Source organism: Amblyraja radiata, chromosome 2 (assembly GCF_010909765.2).
Source record: "Amblyraja radiata isolate CabotCenter1 chromosome 2, sAmbRad1.1.pri, whole genome shotgun sequence".
NCBI classification, from domain to species: Eukaryota; Metazoa; Chordata; class Chondrichthyes; order Rajiformes; family Rajidae; genus Amblyraja; species Amblyraja radiata.
In genome coordinates, this window is record NC_045957.1 from 116,516,796 (window position 1) to 116,536,544 (window position 19,749).

Here is a 19,749-nt window from a genome sequence, read left to right on the forward strand (position 1 = left end):
ATCTATCTCTCCTTCCATTCCCCCGCCTTCTCCCCATAATCCCTGACATAATCCCTGACACCCACACTAATCAAGAATCTATCTATTTCTGCTTTAAAAATATCCATTGAGGTGGCCTCCACTGCTTTCTGTGGCAATTAATTCCACAGATTCACCACCTCTGACTAAATAAATTCCTCCCCGTCTTCCTATAGGAACGTCCTGTAATTCTGAGGCTATAACCTCCAGTCCCAGACTCTCCCACTGGTGGAAACATCCTCTCCACATTAATCATCTGCTCAATAGAAATCTCATTGCATCTGCTGAGTTTATTGTGTTCTGTATTTTCATAAGTGGACAGGTTTGGAGAGAATGTGTAGAAATGAACTGCGGATGCTGGAATATACTGGATGACAAAGGCAATGTGCTAGAGTAACTCAGCGGGTCAGGCATTATCTTTGGAGAAGAAGGATGGGTGACGTTTCAGGTCGAGACCTTTCCTCAGAGTCTCAAGATTTCACTGCACAAATGCACAGTTCCTCCAGCACTTTGTTTTATATTTTGCTCAAGATTTTTCTGCAGATGCAAAGTCCTTGTTTCCCCTTCCCCTGTCTCTCTCAGTTTCAAGAAGGGTCTCGACCCGAAACGTCGCCTATTCCTTCTCTCCAGAGATGCTGCAAGTCTCCAAGTTTATCTCAAGATTTGCCTGCACAGATACACAGTTCCCTCGGCACTTTGTGTCCTTCCTCAAATTAGGAGCCCAAAATTGCACACAATACTCCAGGAGTGGTCTCCTGTGAGTGTGAGTGTTTGTGCTTGGCTCAAGCTTGCACCATTTGCTCTCTCCATGCAGTGTGTTTGTCACTGCCTCAAAAAGGCAGCCAAAATCAAAGATACTAGAGGAGTATATATAGCTCCTCTATAATCTTTGGCCAAAATCATCAAGGACCCACGCCATCCTGGCCACACACTCATTTCACCATTGCCTTCAGGAAGAAGCATGAAAACTGTAAGGTCCAGGTTCAGGAACAGCTCTTCCCCACAGCCATCAGGCTATCAATACAACGAATAAGTTCTGAGCTCTGAACTGCAAAAGACTATATTATTATCTGTTATTTGCACTATATTTGTCATTTATTGAACTTTTTCTTTTTTTTCCCGTTATATACAATGTTCACACATTCTGTTGTGCAGCAGCAAGTAAGAATTTTATTGTCCCGTTCGGGACATATGACAATAAAACACTCTTGACTCTTGCTTAGCTGAAGCTTGCAGTGTGGAGTCTCCACGCAGCGTTTGTGTTTGGCTGAAGCTTGCACCGTTTGCTGTCTCCATGCAGCGCGAGTGTGTTTGCAGAGCGCGCGCCTCCTGGCCAGCCCAGTGCAGGCGCTCCCCGGGGGCGCGCACGTCAAGGGGAGCGGGAGCGCGCACGCCAGGCGGCGGCGGCGGCGGGAGGAGGAGGAGGAGGGCAGGTGGGGGGGGGGAGTTTGTTGTGGAGTCGACACCAGCGGCCGCTCCGCTCCGCTCTACACCGTGGCCCGGGGCGCCTGTGCCGGCGCTGTGTCCCCGCCAGCCCCCCCGTCCACAGATCAACCCACCGGGGCCTGGTCGCCTCATGGCACCAACTACTACAGCAGCAGCAGCGGCGGCGATGGCGATAAACACAGGCCTCGGGGGCGCGCTCCGCCGCTGGGCCCCGGTCACGGCCAGGGCCAGGCTCGTGCCCGAGGCCGCCGCGCGCGTGCACACCGCCGTCCCCGCGCTCGCCCACAGACGGAGCCCGCTCAAGAAATTCCTCTCCAAGACAAAGTAAGGCCTCCCAATGACTGGGAATACCCTATGACCCGAGGGGCCGAATGGCCTCCTCCTGCACCTGTTTTGTACGTTTACACGTGTGCGCGCGTGCACATACTACACACCCGTGCACACGCAGGTGCACATACACATACATGCGGACATGCAGGCGCACACACACATACGTGCACACACACCCGTGCACACGCAGGTGCATACACATGCGGACACGCAGGTGCACACACACACGTGCACACATGCAGACACACGCAGGTGCACACCAATACACACACATACGTGCACATGCAGACACGCAGGTGCGTGCACACATGCAGACACACGTATGAGCACACATGCAGACACACACGTATGAGCACACATGCAGACACACGCAGGTGTACACACACACACCCCCGTGCACACACGCAGATACACACACATACTGGTTCTGGTTGATTACTGCGCAAACACCTCATCAGTGGTTATCTCGCGCAGGTCGGAGTGAGTAGAGTAGCGATTAAATTTTGAAGTGGGCCTTTTTGACCAAGTTGACGAGATCTAGTTGCTCAATCCCCTTTTTAAATTACTCAAGTAATTTCCACGAGTAAAATATACTCGAGATGTAAAATCTGATACTTTTTAACTCGTAGTTATACCGTAGTAGCTCGTGAGTTTACCGTAGTAGCTCGTGAGTTTACCGTGGTAGGACATGGTGTCCTATAGCAGCTGAGTAAAAGATTGGTCAAATGGTAGGTTCAATGAAGATCGAGCGAGGGGGATTGGGGGTGGGGGAAAAGTATCTAATACTTGGGACTTGCCTAAATGAGTACTGAGATGGATTCCACACCAAATTTCTTAGACAATAATACCTTTTATGCAATTATCACAACATTATGCTGGATATGGATCAACGGACTAGGTATGGTACATACAATACAATAATACAAATTTATTGTCATTTGAGCCCCAGTGAGACTCAAACGAAATTTTGTTTCCACAGCCATACAAACAAAAACAATGTCCTACAGACATACACACAATTAAGTTCACACAAACATCCATCACAGTGAACCCACTGTGATGGAAGGCAAAGTCTTTTCTCTCCCCTGCTCTCAATTTCTCTCCCGATGTCCAAGCCCTAGGCGGGTGATGCTAAGTCCCACGGCCATTTTAGGCCGCGCGGGGCGATTTACGGCCCCGCTCCCGGTCTGAAAGTACAAGGTCGGAGCCCCAGCGTGCGATGGTGAGTCCCACGGCCATGAAGCCGTGCCGGGTGATGTATGACCCCGCTCCAGGTCGTTCCAACCCCGCGACACGGGCTGGAGAAGTCGCGTTGCGGGAGCTCCGGGAAGCGGTCTCTCCCCCCGGACCCGTGAGCTCCCGATGTCCCAGTCCACCGGACCTGCGGCTGCGTTGCTGGAGCCTCCGAGCCCCAGGAGTCGAGTCGCAGCAGCGAGTCACCACCGCTCCCCACGCACCGAGGCCGGCCAGCCCCACGATGGTGAGTAGTCCGCACCTCCGCAGTCTCCCGAGCCCCCGGGTCGTTCAGGTTGGAGGCCGCTCCATGGTGCTAGGCCCCAACGACAACGGAGACCCGACAGGGAAAAGGTCGGGTCTCCCGAACAGGGAAGAGATTTTAAACGGTTTCCCCCCCGCCCCCGCCCCCCACATATACACGTTTAAAACCAAGCTTAAAAAAACACAAACACTACATTTAACTAGACAAAAATAAAAAAAAAGACAGACAGGCTGTAGGAGCCGCTGCAACGAGTCGCGCCGCCACCAGGATGAACATGCTTGTAAATTAGTAAAACAAATGTTCTTCTTTAAGTACTGTTGTTTCTGGGATGGGTTGACTGATAACAAATAACCCACATTCTATATTTTGTCATAATGTAGCTGAAACAATGGCATATTTTGTGATATTTATTGATATAGACAGATACAACTGAGTTTGGGCAAAATATTACCTTGCAACATTCTGTATGTCTGATAGATATTGTGAAATGGAACTCAGAAATTATGGAAGGATTACATAAAACTACAATTCAAAGGTAATGAATATACTGAGTATTCCTATTTCCATCATGAACATACAATAGTGATATAGGACACCAGGTCCTACCACGGTAAACTCACGAGCTACTACGGTAAACTCACGAGCTACTACGGTATAACTACGAGTTAAAAAGTATCAGATTTTTACATCCACGAGTATATTTTACTCGTGGACATTTTTCATCATGTTATAAAATCTTCACGAGTTACCACGTTTCCCAAGTACCTGCCGTTAGCGCTACGAGACGTCCCAAGCTCCGACATACCCGCTACGTTCATTCTACGTGCTTACCACGAGTTTGTTTTTTTTTTAACTCAGGAGAGCTCTTAGGTGAACTCGCACAGTGGGACAGGTCTTTTAGGCTTGAGATTCTATTTACTTCCTGTTTCAATTTTTTGATGTAATTCCAGAAAGGCTTTGTGTTTTCTGATTTTAAACTTTCTCTATCACATCATGGATTTATTCTTGATGCGCTTTCCTGATTTGTCTGTCAATTGCCGAAATTCTTAAAATCTGTCCATGCGGAAGTTGACCCAGATTTTCTTGCTCTGTTATAAAGCCTTTGTTTTTTCCTAATTGCACGCCTAATTGATGAATTTACCCGCGGTAAATTATATCTTGTGGAACACATTTTTGACGGGATAAAATGGTCCATGGCCCCGACAAGACCTTGTTTAAAATCTAACCACAGCGTGTTTATGTCTGTTGCTGCCACATAATCTCCTGTTAATTTCTCATTAAATTCTGAAATGAGTTCATCTATGGAAGAGAAATCTGCCTTTTTGTAGAGGAAAATCTTCCTTCTCGGTGGTCTAACTGCTTTGGCTGTCATCTTGGCTTGGACAATAACAGCATCATGGTCGCTTATGCCTGATGTCACATCACAACTTTGTACAAAGGAGGGATGGCTGACAAAACACAAGTCGGGTATATTTCTGTCTCTAGTGGGCTTATCAACCATTCGGCCCATCAAGTCTCCTCCGCTATTCAACCATGGCTGATCTATCAATCTCCACTTTAAAAATACCCAATGATTTGGCCTCCACAGTGCCCTCCATAATGTTTGGGACAAAGACCCATCATTTATTTATTTGCCTCTGTACTCCACAATTTGAGATTTGTAATAGAAAAAAAATCACACATGGTTAAAGTGCACATTGTCAGATTTTAATAAAGGCAATTTTTTTACATTTTGGTTTCACCATGTAGAAATTACAGCTGTGTTTATAACATAACAATGAATTGCACAGATTCACCACCCTCTGGCCAAACAAATTCCTCCTCATCTCCTTTCTAAAGGAATTGATGGGAATATGGAAGTAGGATTAAGTGTGAGTGGGTGTTTGATGGGTTGGCATAGACCTGCAGTGCTAAAAGGGCCCATTTTTGTGCTCTGTCTATCCAGACCGTGTAGGAGATGTGCAACTTTGTGAAAGATTTCAATAGCAGGGTTGTGCTTGGTGATGGAGAAGAGGAGGAACAGGGGATGGCTGTCGGTACATTTACTGGCACTAACTGTTATTGATGTCATTGTCACGGATTAGTGTAACCACAACCTAAAACTGTACTTCTGCAAAAATTGTACAACAGCCAATTGTTTTGTGTTTCCACACAGGAAGAAGTTTTGGTATGATAGTCCTACACTGGGATCACAACTGGTAAGAACAGAATTAAGAAATAGCTGACGTTTTTTCTTGCCAAAATTAATAGTCCTGGTCTTTGCTAATTTGTGCAAGAAACTTGTTAATGGATTAAATGGTATTTACATGGTTTCTGGAGCAGTGAATAGTCTCCTTGACACTTGTCAAATCTTAAATCGAGTTTAGTTTAATTTAGAGAGACAGTAAAACCGATGCTTGGAATGGATGAGCGGGGTTGAGGGGTGTAAGGGAAGGATAGTTGGACATGTCTCAGTTTTTTCTTTTCTCTTTTTTATTCTCTCACTTCTTTGACAGTTCAGGGGTCTTTTCTTCTCTCTTTTTTGTATCTTTCTTTTTCTTAATGCTTTCCATTTTACTTTTTTTTTCCTGATTTATTTATCTGTTTATAAAATGTTAAAAATTAAGCTGTACAAAAATTGTATAATTGTTATGCCGATTGCTTTATTCTTGTACAATTGCTTCTAATAAAATAAACATTAAAAAAAAATGTAGATAGACAGTGCCGAAACAGGCTCTTCGGCCCACCGAGTCCACGCCGACCAGCGATCCCCGCGCATTAACACCATCCTACACATACTAGGGACAATTTACATTTATATCAAGCCAATTATCGTACAAACCTGTACGTCTTTGGAGTGTGGGTGGAAGCCGAAGATCCCGGAGAAAACCCACGCTTGTCACGGGGAGAACGTACAAACTCCGTACAGACAGCACCCGTAGTCAGGATCAAAACCAGGCCTCTGGGGCGGTAAGGCAGAAATTCTACCACTGCGCCACCATAGAGCCTCCGCATTACATCCCTGTTTTTGTGTACAAGCCCTCTTGAAATAAATGCTAGCATTGACTTTGCTGTCTGCACAGAGTTCATACGTTCTCCCCGTGACCTGCGTGGGTTTTCTCTAAGATCTTCGGTTTCATCTCACAATCCAAAGATGTACAGGTTTGTAGGTTAATTGGTGCGGACTCGGTGGGCTGAAGGGCCTGTTTCCGCGCAGTATCTCTAAACTAAAAAAAACTAAAACCAAATTTTGTAAAAAAACAAAAAATGTACCTGACATGTAACCTGGATATTGTAGCCTAGGGACATAAAAATCCAAATAACTGCAAAGTTACTTTTCAAACCAAGAGCAGTAATGTATCACAGAAAGTCTGCCTTGATCATTTGCAGATCTGCGAAGGATCTTTGATCTACTGCCCCCTGATACTGAAGATTCAGAACATTCCCTACCGTCCAAGGTGTAACATTAGAGGATGGATGAAATGAAACCTACTACTAGATTTAAGACCAATTAGAAATACAGTTCCACCACAGATTTTCTAGCAGCTGGTGGTCCGGCACATGCTTTAATCCGGACAAAATTACGAGACACACTTGAAATTGTGCACACGCAACAACAGCTTTTCACTGTACCTCGGTATGCGTGACCATAAACTAAACTGAGACCACATTTAATCTGTATTGTTTGCTGTTTTCATGCAGCTTTACAAACCCTCGAGTTTGGAGAATATGTTGAAACCTCAACGCAGGGTAAAAAAGGAGGACACAATCCGAATGAGGGCACTGAACAAAGTCCTTTATAAAGCAATCACAGATCTGCTGAACAGCAGTGAAGTCAGCCCGGAGGTATTTGACGAGAAAGTGGAGATATCCAAAGTAAGGGCATCTTTATTTTCTTTGTTCTATCCAGAGGTATAACACCAGGAAAGAAAAGAATTCAGACTATTTTAATACCAGTAATTTGTAATCTACTGGGCACTTGATAATTGAGAATATATTGAGGATAGACACAAAAAGCTGGAGTAACTCAGCGGGACAGGCAACGTCTCTGGAGAGAAGGAATGGGTGACGTTTCGGGTTGAGAGCCTTCTTCAGACTGATGTTAGGGGAGAGGGAGATACATAGATAAGGAAGTGTAAGGTGTGAAAACAGGACAAAGGGGATGGTGTTCAAAGAAAATGTAGAATAGATCATTGTTAGCTGGGAAAAGGTAACAACAAAGCAATCGGAGATAAATGTTGGAGACTGGTCGGAGAACTGGTAAGGAGGGGATGGAGAGAAAGGGAAAGCAAGAGTTACGTGGTTAGAGAAGTTAATGTTCATACCGCTGGGGTGCAAGCCGAGTATATTAATATGTAATGTGCTGTCATGCATTGATGAAATGTAATTTTTGTTGGTAGTAATGTTCAAAAGGGCATTAATATTTTATGCTAAATAGAATAATTGATCCACATAGTTATTCTCCAAACTCTTATCCATTTGTTTATAATATATAACTGTAGAAATAAAAGCAAATAGGGATTCATACAGTCTGTTTCAAAGCTGCGCAACGCTAGAGTTGCTGCCTTACAGCGCCAGAGGCCCTGGTTCGATCCTGACTACGGGTGCTGCCTATACGGAGTTTGAACGTTCTCCCCATGACCTGTGTGGGTTTTTCCCGGGTGCTCCGGTTTTCTCCCACACTCCAAAGACGTGCAGGTTTGTAGGCTAATTGGTTTGGTGAAATTTTAAATTGTCCAAAGTGTGTAAGATAGTATTAGTGTATGGGGATCACTGGTCGGCATGGACTCGGTGGGCCGAAGGGCCCGTTTCGCTAAACAAAACTAAAGTCTGTCATTCAGTCTGTTTCTAATAGGGTCTGTTTTTAAGTCTGAAGTTAGACACAAAATGCTGGAGTAACTCAGCGGGACAGGCAGCATCTCTGGAGAGAAGGAATAGATGACGTTTCGGGTCGAGACCCTTCTTCAGTGAGAGTCAGGAGAGAGGGAGACATAGAGATATAAGAGGGTAAGGTATGAAAACAGATCAAATCAGATGATAAGGAAAGTCTGTCTGTTTTTAAGTCATTCATACAGTCTGTTTCTAATAGGGATTCATTCAGACTGTTTTTATTGATGATTTCCATTCCATTATTTACCAACCACGTCCATCCTACATCATTGTATTCCAAAGTATCATTAGCCTATTTTTCCTCTTGTTTTCACACTCATTTTTTAAATTGTCCAAAGAAGGGCTTTCTTAAATCCATATTTCACAAATCTCTTAAAAAGCCTATGGGTTTCTTGTTTTCCTGGTCCTCCAATATTTTCCAAATGGAATTTAAACTGGAGGTGGTGGAGGGAGTACTTAAGCCAGAAAGGGTTATTGGGAAGAAAGAGCTACCTAAAATTTAGTTGCATCTGGTTGGGTAACTATGGCAGGGTGAAGACTATTTCATGCATTAATTGTGCGGGGGAAGAATGAATTGCTGTACACATCTGTCTTGGTTACTGGTATCTCAAATTAGATCGAATGCCCTCGTCTGCTCCTAATTGGTTTGGGTTTGGTGTAGGTTTTGTAATCTATGTCGAGCTGGCCATTTAACATTTTGTAAAAACAGGTCCATCTTCAGCATTCATCCCTTGAGAGCAACTTTTAACTAAACCCTTTGGAATTCACCTTGTAACCTTCCTTCTGTACTAATTATTTTACTATCGTGCAGATAAGACTGAACTTTTACTCCATTTGTATGCTCGCCAAGTTAAAATACGTTTATATTACCTTTTGTAGTCTTGTAGCCCATTGTACTTCACAATATTTTAAGTTGTCAATTGAACTCTGAACCAGTGGTCTGAAACCAGCAGAAGAACCTGCTTCATTCAATTTTTCCATCTCATTTTAGAGCTCTTAGGTTGGTCCATATTGTCTCTGTAGGAGGGAATGTTGTGCTGTACTCCTACCCTCTATCTGTCTTTGCTCGGAGAGGCACAAGCACAAAATAAACCAGCTGATAGATCAGTGGTGAGTCTATCAAACAAGTTGGTTTATTGAAAGCCTCAGCAGTGCAGACTGAGAAACACTCTGAGGAATCCCAAAGTGTTTCCACGATGCCTACTGTTAAGGCCTTCAATAAACCGACATGTTCATAAGTAATAGGAGCAGAATTAGGCCGTGCGGCTCATCAAGTCTACTCCGCCATTCAACCATGTTCAATAGACCCACCATTGATGTACAAGCTGTTTTATTTTGGCAGCGGTAGAGTTGCTGCCTTATAGCGCTTGAGGCGCCGGAGACCCAGGTTCGATCACGACTATGGGTCCTGTCTGTACGGAGTTTGTGCGTTCTCCCCGTGACTGGATTTTCTCCGACATCTTCGGTTTCCTCCCACGCTCCAAAGACATACAAGCTTAAAGACTTAATTGGCTTGGTATAAGATGTAAAATTGTCCCATGTTTGTGTCGGGTAGTGACAATGTGCAGGGATTGCTGGTCAATGCGGACTCGGTGGGGCGAAGGTCCTGTTTCCGTGCTGCGTCTCTAAACTAAATTAAATAAACAGGAGTGTAGCAGGACTGTAGAGTCATTCGATAACATCACAGCCGGTCTGTTCTTGGCTTCAACACTTTCTTTTTCATTCCGCAAATTTCTTGACTCCCAATAGACTGTTTTAGGACTCCCAATAGGATGTTTTACCTATCTCGGCCTTGAATATATATATATTCAATTATTTCAGCTTCTGCTGCTGTGAAAGAGTTCTATATAGGTATGTTACAATACCTTCAGCGGCGCTGCAATTCTGCCACTGGCCCTGTGCGCGATTTGGGCGCGTTTGAGGGGGGGGGGGGGGGTTAAAACGCGTTTTTCTCCAACCTGGTCCTGGATTATATTTTGTTGGAGTGCAAGTTTTTGCTGAAGAATCGTTCCGACGGCCGTTCTGTGTTTTTTTTTTAAATTCGCCCGACAAGTTAATCGCTGGAGTGATTTTAAAATCAGCTTCTGAAGCCGACAACGGGGACGGATTTTACGTAGGGGACAGGTAAAAGAAAGTAGTTTATTTTTATGTATAAAAGTGTTTCTTAAGATGCATTTAATTCACATTTTAAGTAGCGAAACGGTGATTTTTTCCCCCGAACGAACCGGCAGTGTTTTTGCTGCCGATACGGGTTTAAATTCACCGCAACCGCAACATTCCAATTGATCGCGTTCCAGAAAAACCCACTCGCAAGCTGATTTAAATGGCCATTAATTTACAGGTATTAAACATTAAATTCCTTCCATTGGGCCTATAAACCATGACAATGAGATTTTTAAAATATGTTATATTGTGAATTCTTGTGTGAATGTTATTTGGACACTTAGGCTATTTAAAAATGTTAATCTATTCTTAAGAAATGGATAGATGATTAGATCTAGTAATTGAATTTTGTAATTAGCTACAATTAGGTAACTAACTAATTATATGCTTTAATTTCAAGTCATCTAAGTAAAATTGTTTCATATTTGTTTCAGAATGCTTCAATCTATAATAACTGAAAATTTATTTCAGTTCTCTTAATTTTTAAGAAAGTTATGGACTTTTGACTGTTCTTGATCACAGTTTTTGTGTTAAGTCAATGAAAAAGCAATAGGGAACAAGATGCTAATTTCCGAGTATGAAAATGGCCATAACTTTTTTAATGCTGAAGATATGAAAGTGAATTAGGTGTCAAATTAAACTTCTTTTTATGCTTTATCTGATGGGATAAATTACAGACTTGATTTTTTAAATCTCAAAATTTTGTAACATTGGTATCTACAGCCTTCTATGTACCCGTCTAAAAGTCTAAATAATGGCAATAATATCAATAATTCTGATGAAGTGTAGCTCAATTACATTTGAGCCGGTAAGGACCAGCTAACTATTGGCAATTTAATTAACTAGATTGAATCCCATTGAGTGCACATTTTGGCAATAAGATATGGATGTGCTACTGTTGCAGGTTCTGTTGACTGTGGATTTTTCAGCATGTCGTGCCTACTGGGTACCAAGCGGTTTGCTTGAAAAAGATAATCGCATTCAAAAAGTCTTAGAAAAATATTCTCCCCGTGTAAGGTAAGCTTGATCAATATCTTTTATAGGCACACCACAGAAACAGGCCCTTTGTCTCGACTCGTCCAAGATGCTCCACCTAACCTAGTCCCATCTGCCCATGATTAGCCCATATCCCTCTAAACCTTTCCTATCCATTAACCTGTCGAAGTGTGTTTTAAATGCTGTTATAATACCTGCCTCAACTACCACTTCTGGCTGTAACACACCCTGCGCAAAGCCGCCGGCACAGGCACGCACCTTCTGTGTCTGGGTTTCACTGTCGGGATCGGAGGTAGACAAAAATGCTGGAGAAACTCAGCGGGTGAGGCAGCATCTGTGGAGCGAAGGAATAGACGACGTTTCGGGTCGAGACCCTTCTTCAGAAGCGGCTGACGCTGCTCCAACCCCCTCCTACAATCAGTCCGAAGAAGGGTCCCGACCCAAAACATCGCCTATCCATGTTCTCCATAGGTGCTGCCTCACCAGCTGAGTTTCTCCAGCTTTTTTGTCTACTTTCGATTTTTCCAGCATTTGCAGTTCTTTGTTAAGCACACTGTCGGGATCGGGGTTGTCAATAGGCCGGGGACGAGTGAGTGTGAGTATTTGAGCCACCGTCTTCAGGACAGAGCCAAGGCGATGGTCTGTAGGAGCGCCATGTTCGTGAACGCCCGTAACTAGGGGGCCAGTGCTCCGGGTGGCATCCTCGAAAGGACGGGATCTATGTGAACATGTAATTTAATGCTTCCATCCGGGCCGGGATGGAGGCGGGATCCATGTGTACACGTGGTAGATGTGGCCCGCCATCCGCTCACAGGCATGCGTCCTGGCCCCTATGCAGAACAAGGTTGCCCACTCCTGGCATAGAGCCATAGAACAGCATGGTGGATCTGAGTTTGGACCTCTCTCTTCCCCCCCCCCTCCTTTTCCCCCCTCCTCCCTTCCTTCCCCCCCTCCTCCCTTCCTTCCCCCCCTCCTCCCTTCCTTTCCCCCCCTCCTCCCTTTCCCCCCTCCTCCCTCCCTCTCCATCCATCCATCCACCCTCCCTCTCCACCCATCCTCCCTTCCTTTCCCCCCCTCCTCCCTTTCCCCCCTCCTCCCTCCCTCTCCATCCATCCATCCACCCTCCCTCTCCACCCATCCTCACACCTCCCCCCCTCCTCCCTCCCTCTGGCTCCCCCTCCCTCCCTCTGGCTCCCCCTCCCTCCCTCTGGCTCCCCCTCCCTCCCTCTGGCTCCCCGTCCCTCCCTCTCACCCACTCTCCATCCCTCTTCCCCCTCCTGTTCCCTCCCTCACTCTCTCCCTCCCACCATCTGTATGTATAATTTTCAAAATAGTGCCCAAAAATTGTTAATGAAAATGTAATGTTAGCATTTATTGCTGTGACGGTTGATAATTTTGAATCTAATCAAATTCTGTTGGTTTTGTTCATTTCTAGACACCTTCTCATAACTCATCAAGTCATGGGTTGTGTCCCACCTGTGGTCTTTGTTCGAGACCGAGAACAAGCAGCAATTGCTGAGGTGGGTAGTGATCACATTTCTATGGTGAACACATGCGCAAATGCAAAGTTTCAAGCAGCGGGTCCACAACTAACTCCTCAAGAATGTGGACCTATTTCTCCCCTTCCTCCACCTTCTACCTTCCTTCCCATGGCTTCACCATTAGTGACGCATTAACCCTGATGTCTCACACCTTGGGTCTAAATCTCTAGCCTTTGCTCCAACCGTCTGCCTATCAAGCCCCCTTTCATCTCGATTGTAATCATGTACTGTCTTTCCGCTGACTGGCAAACACGCAGCAAAAGCTTTTCCCTGTACCCCGGTACACGTGACAATAAACTAAAACTCAAACTGAAACTTTCACCAGTATCCACCTATTACCTGCCACAGACAGACACGAAGAGCTGGAGTAACTCAGCAGGTCAGGCAACATCTCTGGAGAAAAAGGATGGTTGACGTTTCGGGTCGGAACCCTTCTTCAGATTGAACGTATAGGAGAGGGAACTGGAAGTAAGAAAAGGCCAGACCAAAGCAGGGCCAGCAACAGATGACCTGGGAAGGGTGGAGCCCATAATGGCCCATTGTTGGCCGGGGAAGAGGTGATAACGAAGGGATGCGAACAGTGGAACTAGTAGGATGACTAGGGTGCGGGAGGAAGGGAATGCAAGGATTACTTGAAAATTAGAGAATTCAATGTTGTTGCTGCTGGGTTGTAAGCTGCCTCACCCTTCCTTGGTCATCTGTTGCCGGCCCTGCTTTGTTCTGGCAATTTCTTACCTCTAGTTTCCTCCCTTATACTTTCAGTCTGAAGAAGCGTCCTGACCCGAAACGTCACCCATCCTTTTTCCCCAGAGATGTTGCCCGACCTGCTGAGTTACTCCAGCACTGTGTCAATTTTCAGCATATACCAGCATCTGCAGTTCCCTTCTACACATTTTACCTGCTGCACTTTGCCTTGCCTCTCCTCTCTCCCAGCTTTCTTTACACCCTTACAATCAGTCCGAAGAAGGGTCCCGACCCGAAACAACGCCTGTCCATGTTCTCCAGAGATGGTGCCTGACCCACTGAGTTACTCCAGCACTTTGTGTCCTCTAGTGCACACCCTCACCCGTAGTTCCTTGCTTCTACTCCTCGAGAATGTGATTTCATTTGTCATGATCAGTAAAACAACAAACAATGCCGAACACATTTTTAAAATATACATTAAAACAAATCATGCTTCCTTTCACAGGTAGAGAGATTGTTAGAAATTGCTGATTACGGCTCTGAAGAAACTTCTGATGTATCGCAAGTTTTGGACTCCATCCATGGGTAATGACTATTTATAATATAATTGGTTTGTTTTGACTTGGCAGATTGGCTTTATGAACTTAAAGATATCATGGACTAAGATACATTCAAAGTCATGTGTTTGGTTTATTTAGTTTTGTTTAGAGAAGTTTGCAAGTTGAATCAGTAGTAAGGAAGGTAAATACAATGTTAGCGTTTAGTTTAGAGATATGGCGCGGAAACAGGCCATTCGGCTCACCGAGTCCGCGCCTACCAGCGATGCCCGCACACTAGATCTATCCTACACACACACTAGGTCAATTTACAATTATATCAGCCAATTGGTCTACAAACCTGTACGTCTTTGAAGTGGGAAGAAACCGGAGAAAACCCACGCAGATCAGGGGGAGAACGTACAAACTCCGTACAGACAAACACACGTAGTCAGGATCGAACCCGGGTTTCTAGAGCTGTGAGGCAGCAACTCTACCACTATGCCGACCCAAAACAGGAATTTTGACAAATTGAGCAGATGCACTGAAAGTAAGGCTAGCTTGTTTTTCTGATGACAAGATTTGCAAGAATTAACCTTTTTAACAGGTCAGCTGTAGCAGTAAGAACAACTATCTATGTTAAAAGTTAGAGATAGTTGCAGTATAGTATTTTATTCTGGAGGTAAGGGGGGAAAGATACAACGAGAGGTGGGTGTATGGACCGAGCTGTCGGAGGTAGTTGAGGCAGATACTACAACTACATTTAAAAGACATTAGGGCAGGTACATGTGCAGGAAACGTCTAGAGGGATATGGACCAAATGCTGGCAGGTGGGACTAGTGTAGATGGGGCAGCTTGGGCGCCGTGGGCTGAACGGCCTGTTTTCACGTTGTATGTGACAGCTTTTCTAAATGTTTAAGAAAGAACTGCAGATGCTGGAAAAATCAAAGGTAGACAAAAAATGCTGGAGAAACTCAGCAGGTGAGGCAGCATCTATAGAGGGAAGGAATAGGCTACGTTTCGGGTCGAGACCCTTCTTCAGACTGATGGGGCAGCTTGGGCGCCATGGGCCGAAGGGCCTGTTTCCACGTTGTATGACTGTGACATAGCTTTCCTAAATGTTCATTCTTAAATATACACAAGTAAGTGAGACCACCATTGGGCATCTTGGTCAGCATGGCCGAGTTGGGTTAAACAGTCTATTTACAGGCTGTGTGACAGGATGGAGCTGACCAGAAAGTGAAATTATTCATGCCTCGGGAGGATGTGATCTTTTACTGATCTCTGGCTGTCCAGTGAATTGCTTTCACAACTGAGGCAAGCTGGGGTGTTTTATTCCAGAAAGCATTTATACAGTTGGCAACATTGTGCAAACAAGTGTTGTATGTAAGGAAATTCCTTATGGTTATTAGCAAAACTATGGGCTTTAACACCACAGCAATCAGCTTCATGGTTATTTTCACTGGTGCTAATGTCCAAACGACTAAGACTTTATTTATGCCTTGAGTACTTATTAGCTGCCAGTCCAGTCTTTTCAACCATGTGAATGTTGAGAGAGGGAAAGTTTAATGCAGATGTGCATAGTGTCATTGATATAGAGTGGAAACAGGCCCAACTTGTCCACGCCGGCCAACATGTCCCAGCTACACTAGTCCCACCTGCCTGCATTTGTCCATATCCATCCAAACCTGTCTTATCCATGTACCTGTCTAACTGCTTCTTAAATGTTGGGATAGTCCCTGCCTCAACCACCTCCTGTGGCAGCTTGTTCCATACACCCACCACACTTTGTGTGAAAAAGTTACCCCTCAGATTTCTAAAATATGTTTTCCCCTTCACATTAAGCTCTCTGGTTCTCGATTTCCCCGCTCTGGGCTGGAGACTCTGTGCGTTTACCCGATCTATTCCTCTCATGATTTCCTATTCAATCTTTTCCACTTCACCTTAAACCTATGTCCTCTGGTTCTCAATTCCCCGACTCTGGGCAAGAGACTCTCTCTGTGTGCATCTACCCGATCTATTCCTCTCATGATCTTATACACCTCTATAAGATCACCCTCATCCTCCTGCGATGTAAGGAATAGTCCCAGCCTGCTCAACCTCCCCCTATAGCTCAGACCCTCTAGCCATGGCAACATCCTCGTAAATCTTCTCTGTACCTTTTGCAGCTAGACAACATATTTCCTATAACACGGTGCAGGGCATGTGTTTACACAGAGAGTGGTGGTGGGGCCTGGAATGTATTGCCAGGGGTGGTGGTGGAGACAGATATGATTGTAGAAACATAGTTGCGGGAGAAGGCCATTCGGCATTTCGAGGTCAGCCAGGATTCAATATGATCCTGGCTGACCATCTAAAATCAGTACTCCGTTCCTGCTTTCTCCCCATATCCCTTGATTCCTTTAGCCCTACGAGCTAAATCTAACTCGCCCTAAATCTAACTAAATTCCTTTAGCCCTACGAGCTAAATTTTAGATAAGTACGTGGAATTGCAAGGCATGGAGGGATATGGATCATGTACTGGCAGATGAGATCAGTTTAACTGGACATCATGTTCCTACGTAAATATTGTGAGCTGAAGGGCCTGTTCCTGTGCTGTACTGATGTATGAATAAGGCTGCAGAAGAGTGCATCCCATTTTTATGCTTCCTATGAGGGTGGAGAATAATTTACTCAAAGGAAAGTTTGTGAAAATAAGATATTCATGGGATGCAGTGTTTGGCTACTTGGGAAGCAAGTAACTTCAAGCCCCCTGGTACCCGCAGGTGGGTATCACTTATTCACTGTGCTTTATGTCTGTGTCGACAGGCACCTAGGTTTAAGGTGACGGGAGTGAAAGATTTAATAGGAATCTGAGGGGTACCTTTTTTCACACAAAGGGTGGTGGGTGTATGGAACGAGCTGCCAGAGGAGATATTTGAGGCTGGGACTATTGAAACATTTAAGAAACAATTAGACATGTACATGGATAGTACAGGTTTGGAGGGATGTGAGCCAAATGCAGGCAGGTGGGACTAGTGTAGATGGGACATGTTGGTCGGCCTGGGCAAGTTGGGCCAAAGGACCTGTTCCACGCAGTATAACTCTCGGACTATGGGGAATAATTCATTCAAAGGGAAGTTTCTGATAAATAACATGGTCAAGGATGCAGCATGCAAGTCCGTTTAGGATGCTTGGGAGGAAGATGACTTCAAGCCCTCTGATTCCCGCTGGTGTGCATAACTTATTTATTGTGCTCTATCTCTGCGCCTACTGAATATATTTGACATTATCATTATATTCTGTGATGGTAGAAGGCAAATTAAATGGACTCAGTAGTCGGAGGTGCAAAGGTACTTGGGAGTGCTAGTGCAAGATTTCCAAAAGGTTCATTTGCAATTTGAATCTGTAGCAAGGAAGGTAAATGCAACGTTAGCATTTATTTTGACACAACTAGAATATAAAACAGGGGTGTAATGCTGAGGCTTTATAAGGCACTGGTCAGACCACATTTGGTGTATTGTGAGTAGGTTTGGGCCCGTATCTGAGGAAGGATGTGCTGGCATTTGAGAGGGCCCAGAGGAGACTGATGAGAATAAACCCAGGGATGGTTGCTTTAACGTATATAAGGCATTTGACACTTCTGGGCCTGTACTTGCTAGAAGGATGAAGGGGACCCTCATTGAAACGTACCTGATAGAATCATAGATTAATACAGTGTGGAAACAGGCCCTTCGGCCTAACACATCCACACCGGCCAACAATGTCCCAGCTACCTTCGTCCCACCTCCTTGCACTTGGTCCATAACCCTCCAAACCTGTCCTATCCATGTACCTGTCCAACTGTTTCTTAAACGATGGGATAGTCCCAGCCTCAACTATCTCCTCTGGCAGCTTGTTCTATACACCCACCTCCCTCTGTGTGAAAAAGGTGCCCCTCGGATTCCTATTAAATCTTTTCTCCCTCACCTTGAACCTATGTCCTCTGGTCCTCGATTCCCGTACTCTAAGTAAAAGACTCTGTGCATCTACCCGATCTATTCCTCTCATGATTTTGTACACCTCTATAAAATCTCCCCTCATCCTCCTGCGCTCCATGGAACAGAGACCCAGCCTACTCAACCTCTACCTGTAGCTCACACCCATTAGTCCTGGCAACATCCTCATAAATTTTCTCTGTACCCTTTCAAGCTTGACAATATCTTTCCTATAACATGGTGCCCAGAGCTGAACACAATATTCTAAATGCGTTCTCACCAACGTCTTATACAACTTCAACATGACCTTCCAACTTCTATAGTCAATACTCTGACTGATGAAGGCCAAAGTGCCAAAAGCCTTTTTGACCACCTTATCTACCTGCGACTTGACCTTCATGGAACCATGCACCAGTACTTTTAGATAGTGAAAGGCCTGGATAGAGTGGATGTGGAAAGGGTGTTCCCAACAATGGGAGGGTCTAGAATCAGAGGCCATATCCTCAGAATTAAAAGACGTACCTTTGGCAAGGAGATGAGACTGAATTCCTTTAGTCAGAGGGAGGTGAATCTGTGGAATTCATTGCCATAGACTGCTGTGGAGGCCGTCATTAGGTATTTTTAAAGTGGAGATTGACAGTTTCTTGATTAGTAATGGTGTCAGTGGTTTTGGGAAGAAGGCAGGAGAATGGGATTGAGAGGGAAAGAAAGATCAGCCATGGTTGAATAGTGGAGTAGACTCTTTGGGTCCAATTATCTAATTTTGCTCTGATGACAAGATTAATTTATGGAACTTTGACCTTTCCGCCTGGCACTTGTTGTGCCCAAGATCAAATCACAATCAAAAGTTAATTTTCACTGGATCACTTAATTAATGTTTTTTTATTCCAGGCAATTCCCCGTAGACACTGCCTTGAAGCCTACGCATCTAGGACCGATACCAGTCTCATCCCAGCGGCCATCATCCGAACCTGACCATTTCGGTATTAACCACGACTTGCTAAACAAACAAATACTGGAATATAAAAAGAAAAATACTCACCGATTAATGGAAACAAATAATTTAACATTGTCAGAGCAGCACCTAGAACAAATAGCTCAGCTGAAAAAATTACGACTAAAGAAGAAGAAATTGAATTGCAGTTTTGACGACATTACACCGGAGATGTACTTGTTAGAAAAATACAGCACAAACTCCTCAGACACATTGTCAGATAGAGAAGAGGAACTGAAGGAATTAGGTGAGGACATAAAAGAGCTAGAATTAGAGGAAGATGATCCAGAAAATCCATCGAAAATACCAAAAGATTTAAAATAAACTTTTTTTTAACAGACATGTCTCTCTAAATTTCTACAATTTCTAATTAAAAAATGCTATTTTGGTGTTAAGCTTTGATTAAAAGTTTGGACTATAACTATTTAGGAAGGAACTGCAGATGTTGGTTTACACCGAAGATGGACACAAAATGCAGGAGTAACTCAGCAGGACGGGCAGCATCTCTGCAGAGAAGGAATAAGTGACTTTTCTGAAGAAGGGTCTCAAGATGTAATATCCCCCATTCCTTCTTTCCAGAGATTCCTGCTGTTCCGCTGAGTTACTCCAGCATTGTGTGTCTATCTTTGGATTATAACTGTTCATACTTTCAGATCAGAAAAAAAGAATGCCAAGACTACGAACAGTGATACTGTAGTCATTACTGTGTTAACTGTGT

General features: G+C 44.5%; 1 protein-coding gene across 1 annotated transcript; it reads left to right on the plus strand.

Moving 5' to 3' along the window:
• Nucleotides 1–1,460: 1,460 nt before the first annotated feature.
• On the plus strand, nucleotides 1,461–19,371 carry rbfa (ribosome binding factor A). The gene is made up of 7 exons (XM_033014008.1): nucleotides 1,461–1,788; nucleotides 5,448–5,490; nucleotides 6,974–7,147; nucleotides 11,229–11,341; nucleotides 12,756–12,840; nucleotides 14,051–14,130; nucleotides 18,929–19,371. The coding sequence occupies exons 1-7, from the start codon at nucleotides 1,595–1,597 to the stop codon at nucleotides 19,353–19,355; spliced, it is 1,116 nt and encodes a 371-aa protein (XP_032869899.1). The 5' UTR covers nucleotides 1,461–1,594; the 3' UTR covers nucleotides 19,356–19,371.
• The last annotated feature ends 378 nt before the right edge of the window (nucleotides 19,372–19,749 follow it).